Here is a 9,263-nt window from a genome sequence, read left to right as displayed (position 1 = left end):
AGGTGTTGCTGAATTATAACTCCCAACATCCTTGGCCAATGGGCATTCTGGCTAGGGCTGACTGGAGTAGCACTTCAGCAGCATCTGGAGGGACAAAAGTTCCCCACACCTACAGTGAAACATTCATAGAAGCTGACTGCATTGTACTGATATCAAGAAAAGACTGCATATTGAATGACCTTACATTTTCACAAAATGAAACGTCTGTCCTTTTTAGCAAGCATTTTGTTTTTGTTTTTTATAGTTGTACATACAGGTGGCATTCTGTTTCCAGGATAGCTGTCAGGTTTTTTGGTTGTTTGTTTTGCTTGGAAAGGAGCTCCTCCACCTTTTTGCCAAAGGCAATGTAATACAAAAAAGTCTTTGATGTGTAATTTCAAAAATAGTCCTGAAGATTTCAAGAACTTTAGGATTTTCAAATGCTGCCATTCACTTGTTTTTATATAAAAATAGTACATTTTAACAAGAATCCAAGTATTAAAGGTGCATTGCAAACTTGAAACTCAGGATTGTAAGCCCCAATAATTTTCCGTAAAATTTTCAACTAATCTCAGACATACTCAGAGCAGAACCACTTAAGTCCACTGATTTCAATGGGTCTGTTCTACGTATGGCTACGTTGGATATCATCCAGTTATGTTTCAGAACTGGAGCCTGTACTGGATTAAAATAAATAAATAAATAATGAATGAGAGAAAAAGTAGTTTGATATAATTGACCCAAATCAGAACTACATTTTTCTGAATTTTATAGCTGCTCATCCTTAGTATCTATGCTGCCATACAAAGAATCAGACACAATGAACTGTGAAGTGGGATAGATTTAAAATATTTCACAATTATAGAAAAGTGAAGTTAGTCTGTTTTTAAGGGTTATCAATGGAAATTTCTTAAACACTGTAGCTATAATTTTAGATGTAAGACTAAGTATAGTTGTACTATACAGCTCCTAAATTGTGTCCAGCTTAATCAAGTCATAAATGTCTGCAAATTAAAAAAAATAAATACATTGCACTATACAACCCTGAGATTCGTGAAATTCTTATAAACATTTCTTTAATTAACCTTTTTTTTATATACCTAGTAAATAGTAATTGCATTGAGATCAACAGCAGCTGTAATTCTAACATTGTTTCTTTTACACAAAAAATATTAAGTGACAAGTGCAAATTACAAAAAGAACCCAAGAGAAATGTAATTTTCCAACTAACAGTAGCACATTAATGTTGGCTCCATCATTGTTAGGGCTTCTTTAATGTGAAAGAACTACTCTAAGAGAAGACACCTTCACAGATCCAGTGACTGTTAAGTAATCTTTGGCAATATGGTGGTCTTAATCCACACATATCCCTTACCCACCCCGCCCCCCCCCCCCACTGCTACCCCGAGGAGGAGGTGAGGAAGCCACAGGCAGACAAGATGATGATGCGTCTTTCCCCGTTTTGCATCCTTCTCATTTGTGCTTGCTTCTTTCTGCTTACTTCCCCATGTCTCACAGTGGGGGAAAGGAAGGGCAGGAGAGAGAAGAGTAGCAGGAGGGAGAGAATGTAAGCATCTGCTCACCATTCCTCCTTTCTCTTCAGGGTGCCAGACTGTAACTTTAGGGAACTTGAGTCAGCCCAACCAGCACTAGGTGTCAACCCAATTAGCACTAGTTGTTTAGGCGGTACTTTGGCTTGTCATCCAACCAGAAAGTCTAACTCAAGAAATAGAAGCAAACAACTTACTTGAATGCTCAAGTATGCTCATGTGTTGTATTTTCTGGGCCCACAAACTGTTCTACTTCATTCTGCACACAGAATGCTCAGGATTTTTGAGACTCAACCAAGGAAAGATCATTGGAAACATAGAATTCCTGGAGTTCTTCCTGCTCATATTTTATGCAAGGTCTTTCTAAGTGGGTCCCAGGTTCCACGGCATTCTGACCAACAATCTTTAGGTTCACAAACTTGATTTTCCACGTATTCTCCCTAAAGGGGCATCGGATGAGTCCAAAGATTTGTTCAAAGATGCCCAAGCAAGAAGTATTTCTATGAACTGTGCCTGCTACTGCCACCACAACTAACCCATGTCGTGAAACTGTCCACTTCAGCCCACCAGCGTCCAAGTTCGGGTTCAGGAAGAGGTATTCTTCTTTCACCAATGACAGTAAACGAAGGCTAACCAATTCTGCACCCAAGTACTCTTCCATGTTTTGTTCTGAAGTGTTATAGCAAAACTTTAGGATTACATCATCCCAAAAATGTTGTGGTCCCCATTCATCATGTGGTTCTCCAATCAACGGGTTCTGAGAGTTCAAAATTCCAAAGAACCACTGGCAAAACTCCTCTCCCAGGCTGTGGCAATCTTTGCTGTGATCTTGCTTGTCTCCTCCTTCCTTCCCTCCCTCTTCAGGTTTCTGAAAAACAAAGTAGGGACTTTTACTTTTAAGCAGTAACAAAATGTACTGATTCCTTTCCACATGGTACTGTTCAGCAAATGCAATGCATCAATGCAACATGGAATGCAACAATTAACACAGCCATAATTTCTGCTTTGAAAATGTTCAGAACTATGCAAACCAAATGAAGGGGCTGTCCAAAGATGTGTGGAATAGACAGCTTACTTGGATCCACTTTATTAGGCAGAAAAAACCTCTGTAGATTTGTTTTGTGCAAACAGGAACCATTCATTAGTCATGGGTTGTATGAAATGCTGAACAAGTGGATTTCACACAATAGGACTTCTACTTCCTCTCCTCCCCCATGTTCAAGGCAGCAAAAGAAGTAGGGGGAAATCAGATGTACACATAGTACTCTCCAAACTGAGTGAATGAGCAGGAAAATGGCAAATGCAAATCAATATAAACAAGTGAAAACGGATGCATCTTAATTTCACATATACACTCATGGGGCCTGAACTGGCAGTGACTACCCAGGAACAAAACCTGGGGGTAGTTCTGTGTAGCTCAATGAAGATGCTGATCCAGTGTGCGGCAGCTGTGAGATAGGAAAATTCTTATCAAATTCCATGCTAAGGATCATTAGGAAGGAACTGAAAATAAAACTGCTGATATAATAATGCCATGATGCAAATCTATGGCATCAGTGCATTTGGAATACTGTTTATGGTTCTGGTTGCCTCACCTCAAAAATGTGTAGGAGCTTGCAGAGAATGAAAGGGGTTTGACTCAAACATCTAGATGGTCACAGGTTCCCCATCTCTGCTCTAAAGCACAGTTGTGCTGAATATGGCTTCCAAAATCGGCCTACTTTCTGTAGGAATCACTCAGAGAAGCCTCTCTCATTTAGAAACCTGTTATTCTACTATCTTCAAAGCATGTGAGGAACAGACAGGAAGGTCCGATGCTTATGTTGCACAAAAACGCTGTCACATGACACACTTCTAACAGAAAGAAGATGCCCCCTGCTACTCCATAGAAGACAAATGTGAACAACATATTAAAGCATGAACAAGCAACTAATTTCCAAAAAGAATGCTTTGAATTTATAAAACATGTACAATAAACCTCACCTGTACATCAGGCTTAGTATAGATTTCTTCCGAGCCATTATCTTTTAGCTGTTCACACCAGTACTCCTTTGCACGATCAACAAGTTGGTGCTTTTCAGAAGAAGGCGGCACTACGACTCCTTTTGCTGCCAAATACTTGAAGATTACCTCTCGAAATACCTTCTTTCTCTTCAGCAGCTCTTCAGCACTTTGACTGTACAATACGATGGCATTTATGGCTTCTGAAAATAAAATCAGAAACAGCGGTGTTCCTTGAATCCAATTATCATTCTGCAAAAGAAAGCTGGAACTTGAGTGTTGGTCTTAATCACTTGAGAACCGTTAAAAGGTGCTTTCAAGCTATTATGTCTCTCAAAAACACAAAATTTTGCCACTGGTGTTCCTTCCCTCATACCCTTCTCCCAAGTCAAAGAAATGGGTAAAAGGCAGCAAGGTTCTCACTGAAGACAGAGGCCTAAATATTGTTGAGTCTGTCTTCAGTGGCAACTGCTATTCAGAACATATTTTTCCACACAGGTTCATGGTCCAATGTAATTAAGTCACATGTTGGTTGGCAAGAAAACAAGTTCCACGTGCCATAGGAAGCTAGTTGCCTTATATTGGGTCAGATCATTCCTCCATCTTGCTCAGTATTATTTACACTGACTAGCAGCAGCTCTCCAGGGTTTCAGACTGGGTCTTTCCCTATCCCACCTGGAGAAGATGGGGCCTGAACCTGGGATCTTCTGCATGCAAAGCAGCTGCTCTGCTACATAGCTACAACCCTTCAGCTTGCCATTGACAGCCAATAAGAGATCCATTGGAAATGCATGTTTCAATCAAGAATTATTCACCAATCAAAACAGAATAATCCTTATCATAATTAAGTCTGCCTAAAGATGTTCAAGTACAAGGATCAATATATGCAACAAGTTATTTCCCCCCATATAGTTATTTACTAGGAATATGCATCAGCTCTCTGTATACCTCAAATAATGATGCATATTGGGGTGATTCAGGAAGGCTTTGATGTTTCCAACTTGGACTGCCTGCCTAACAAAGTGTATCAAGGGCAAACAGGGAATCACCAAACTTGTAAGTCTGTTGCCTGTGTTTTTCCATAAAATTAAACACACATCCCTCACTTCTCTTTTGAGATACAAATCCAAGCTGAGTGGGGAAATGCTCAGAATTTAAAAGGGTGTGTATGCGCAAAGGAGAGGGGAGGGGAGGTGGAATAATATTTCATTTTGACTGACAGGACTAACTTTTAATCACAGTAGATAAGTTTCTCAGTGTGCTCCAGGCATGTCCAAAGTCCATTTCGGGGGCCTAATCCAGCCTGCCGGTCGATTTAATCCAGCCCCCATGGCAGTATATGTCCTGGGGTAAAATCTTTTTTTAAAAAACTCATCAACTTCAATCCTAAACAAAGTTCAACAATTTTAGGGTAAACTTGTAAAAAAAGCTTTGGTTGGCCCTCATGCTTGTTCACTTCATCAAATCTCGCCCACTTTGAAAAAAGTTTGTACACCCCTGGTGTACTCCAATCACAGTGATTTGAGAGAGGAATGGTCTTCTTTACGTAAGTCATCATTCTGGATGTGAAAGCAGGGCATAAGCGATGGAGTTAGACTTATTTTCCAACTATTCTTTTCCTAACAATAAAAAAAATAGTGTTCTCTTATTTCACAGAGTGTACTTCTAGGAAGGAGGTGGTGGAGGGGTGAGAAAAAAATGCCTTTGCCAGTATAACAAAGATAAAATAAATCACCTAGCAGGAAAGCTCTCCTTCTCCCAAAGTCATTGGGTCACCAAAAAACTAGAGAAGAAAATGATAGAGGGGATCCAAAACAGTTTTGAGTTGCTTCCAAATGCTACAAATATAAGGTGCAACATGTGCTCACAGCAAACCTCTACCATTTACACTGCAAATATTTAATTTATTTTAAGTCTTATAACTTTATTTAGTTTGGCTTCTTAAATTTTAAATTGAATCAGAGCACCTTCCAAAGGCTATATTTTAAGTACTAAAAAGCCGGCTATGTACTCCCCAAAAACCTTCTCAGATAAGCACATAAATGTTCTTATTTTAATTCCCACCTCCCACTTGGAGCTAAAACTTTACTTCACTGTGTTCCAAAGCAGAGTAGCCCTTCCCCTAGGCACTGATGGAAGATGGGAAGAGATGAAAGTTGGACAATCTAGCCAGATGCTCAGTGTAGTAGAATACTGACAAGTTCGTGTAGGATTTCTTTTTCCCCAAAAAACATAACACATCCCACAAATAAAACACAACATAGGATTCTAGTGTTCTACAAGCATTCTAGTTTATAGGCAGAACAAAGTGCTAAACTTAAATTGAACACCTTCATTGGTATAATCTTTCTGTAGGCTCAGTTCTTTATTATAAATTATTGCTGCAATCACATGTATTTGATCACTGCTGAGTAAGCAAAGAATCCAGTGTTGTGGAAGCTAGCTTTTGTTCACACAATGGGACTTCACTTTCTTCTGCTTCCCTACCATAGTCCTGCAACTGCCCTCAAAATCGGTCTTCAGAAGGCCCAACCCTCCAGAGCAATTTAAAAGAACATTCAGGAAGCTTAAAAAAATAAAGTTCTGTTACATAAGCAGAAGTCTACTGGATACAACACTAAGAATTACAGAGGTTTTAAATGCTCGCTGGTAAGAGTGAGTCTTAGAACCATTTCTTCACCAGGTAAAAAAATCATTACTAGATCACTGTATTTTAAATTATGTATGTACACACAGCTGCAATTCCTTTTTATAGTACTGTGACTGCACATGTACATGGTATGGTATTAGTTGGGGCATTTGTGTTATGTGGTAGATGTGCAGCTGTATGAAAATATTGGTTATGTAACAATAGGCAGCAACACAAAGAAGCCCCTATGCCAAGAATCCACATACGTACAAACTAAATTCAGACAGGGACAGGAGAGGCAAGGGCAGATCAGTTGAACACACTTTCTTTTAGTTGCAAACAATGGGTTGTATCCGACCAATTCTTACTCAGGGTTGACCCACTGAAATTAATGTCCAATAACTTCAATGGATCTACTGTGAGTAGGAATAGTGTTCAATACCACTCGAGGATTGGAGAGGCAGAGCTGCCACTGTCCTGGCGGTCAGAAGAGAACCAAGCAGAATGGAAGCTGCCTCTTGACCCACAACACTGAGTCACTAATGCCTCCTTCTCAATGGCAAGAACAGACTTCGAAAACTTTAGAAGCTCCCCTACTTTTTTTCAGTGTCCCACCTGTGGGGCTGCATGAAGCCATGGACACTACTAACTCCACACAGTAACCACATACTTCAAATTCTATCTACCTACAAATAAGCATTACCTTTTATCATATGACACTACTACTCACGCAGCTGTATGAAATCATCAGCCAAGTAACAATAGGAAACAACACAAAGCGATTTTCTCATAATGGCTCCCTTATATCTGGACACAGTTAAAATAATAGTAAAAGACCCAAACTGCAAGCTATTTTTAAAGGTGTATTAGCAATATAAAGTACTTATTTATTTTGGTCTCATCAAAGAGACATGAATTTAATATGCCAGTATCATATTTAACTGGCAAATAGTCTTTAACAAACATACGCTATCAGAAGATCATAAAAATCCCTATTTTTACAAAATAAAACAAAAAATTATAGCTAACATGACAGCATGCATTTTTGTCTGGACATATTTTCTGGTCAAACAAATTTATTTCTAACACCCACTAAATGTTAGTGAAAAAGGCTCCTGGAATGGCTTACAAGTATAAACCTCTTCAATCAGATCTGGAAGCAGGACGGGTGACAAACTCTGGGCCAAGAGGGCAGACAGTTCCTGTCAGCTAGAATCTTCAGATGGATTTGTTAAAGATTAAAAAAAAAATACGGATTTCAGTTAATGAAGCTTAAGGATTCCCCCTTCCAAATACATACTTTGCAACTGTGACCCCTTAAAACAGCTGTGCACAACGACAACACAGCTCCCGAAGTTCAAAGACTTGCTAAGTGAACTCTGCCTGCTGTTTTCTCTGCAGTTCTATGAGCCAAAGAGTCAAGTCACACTTGGAGCAGAATATCAGTTTTGTTCCTACAACCCGAAGACCTACTGCGGCAAAACAGCATACAAATATCTGCACTTGTTTTCAAATCGCTGGCGGTGTTTTTTTTTAAAAAAACACTGAAAGTTAGGAGAATGTGTGTGTGGAGAGAAATGAAGTAGCTTAAAAACAAACTCCAAAATACTAACCCCATCTTTCATTGTTGTCCTCATCCTCCCCCCGCCCCCCCGTCTCTTAGAAATACCAAAATTATGCAGTATTATTATTTTTCCATTCGGTTCAAACATTTCCCCTCGAGGCTCTCTATAGGCGCTTATGTTCGAAAAAGCGATTATTGTTCTTGTTTGTTTACTGAAACCCCACCTTTCCCCCCTGACAGGGACTCAAGGTCTCCGCCCCGCTTTCGCCCATCTCTGGCCAGAGTCTCTGCATTTGCTAAGCTAGGAGACCAGAGTCCGCTCCGGAGTGAGACCCACAAAGCTCCACTTCTACTCCCCCCCACCCCCCCTTAAAGTCCGCAGGCCCCTTCCGCGTACTCCCCCCCCCCCCCAATACCTTGGCGGTCGTCCGGCTGCACGAGGCGGTTAGTCACCGTGTCCGTCAGCGACAGCAGGTCGTCCGTGTGGAGAAGATCCAGGAGCTCCCGGCAGCCGTCCCGCTCGCGCTCAGTCAACCCCGCCCAGGCCGAAGCCATGGTGGTGGTGGCGGCCGGCGGCGGCGGCGTCGCCTCTTGGTGGCGCGAGGTGAGGAGCGCAGGCAGAGGCCTCCCCCCCCCCCCCCAGAAGCCGCCAGTGCCCCCCTCTTCTCCCCCTCCCCCCCGCCACAGGAAACCTTGGCAACCGACAGGCTCAAGGGACAACGTGCTTCCGCCGCTCGGGTGTTTCTGCGAACAGCCTCCGGTCCCGCCCCCTCGACACTTCGCGCGACGCGAGCGCCGCCTGAACGGGTTCGGCTTGGAACGCGGAGGGGGCTGCATTGGTTCCGTTGTCTTCTGAGGCATCATCTAATAAGGAGGATCTCCCCAAGCATACATCTTAGCCAAGTTTTGGCCGTTGGAAGAGAGTGGCTGCCGCCTGTCTGCTGTGATACACAAGGAAAGGGCGCTGAGGAAAAAGGCTGCTCTCTAGGCCCAGTGGCTAATGGGGCCAGCGAAACAAATCATAATCATAATCATAATAATTTCCCCAACCACTCTGGGCGGCTCCCAACAGAATATTAAAAACATCAAACGTAAAAAAAAGTCTCTAAACATAAAATCCCCCAAAACAATTCAATACATGGCAGCATTTAGGATTTCAGCCATGCCTTTTTCTAGGATCCTTCATTCATCCCCTCCCCACCCCACCCCACCCGTAACTTGCTGAGGCTTCACTGGGCTTTGGGGGGGGGGGGAGTTTCCCCAAGAGTATCCTGTACTTCTTAAAAGGTTGGGCTCCTCCAAACCTACGAAAACCTCTCCCTCTTGTGCCTAGATGGTACCACTTCGGTAGTAGAAAGCGGGAGTTGACAGGCTTCAGGATTGCTGGGTCTACTTTACTAGAACCCCAAAATCTCCCACCCTTAGCAAGGTGGAAAAATGCAGATAACAATCAAAATAGAACGTATCTGAGGCACTTGTCTTTACCTGAACTGAAATCGCACTAAAGTCCACACATTGTTAACCGTCTTCATTTTAGCTA

The 9,263-nt window shown here is 41.8% G+C and overlaps 1 protein-coding gene across 2 annotated transcripts; it reads right to left on the bottom strand.

Annotated features, from left to right (window-relative positions):
• Positions 1-207: 207 nt before the first annotated feature.
• C4H3orf38 (chromosome 4 C3orf38 homolog) lies at positions 208-8,365 on the bottom strand. 2 transcript variants are annotated; one of them, XM_028726776.2, is made up of 3 exons: positions 8,140-8,365; positions 3,513-3,733; positions 208-2,397 (listed from the first exon to the last, which is right to left on the bottom strand). In XM_028726776.2, the coding sequence occupies exons 1-3, from the start codon at positions 8,276-8,278 to the stop codon at positions 1,804-1,806; spliced, it is 954 nt and encodes a 317-aa protein (XP_028582609.2). In that variant the 5' UTR covers positions 8,279-8,365; the 3' UTR covers positions 208-1,803. The 2 variants fall into 2 exon arrangements, with proteins under 2 accessions (XP_028582609.2, XP_077783351.1); XM_077927225.1 differs by lacking the exon at positions 8,140-8,365 and adding an exon at positions 4,760-7,253.
• Between the last annotated feature and the right edge of the window lie 898 nt (positions 8,366-9,263).

Source organism: Podarcis muralis, chromosome 4 (genome assembly GCF_964188315.1).
Source record: "Podarcis muralis chromosome 4, rPodMur119.hap1.1, whole genome shotgun sequence".
NCBI lineage: Eukaryota > Metazoa > Chordata > Lepidosauria > Squamata > Lacertidae > Podarcis > Podarcis muralis.
Note: the sequence above shows the minus strand (reverse complement) of the source record. Positions and strands in the feature narration are given on the sequence as shown.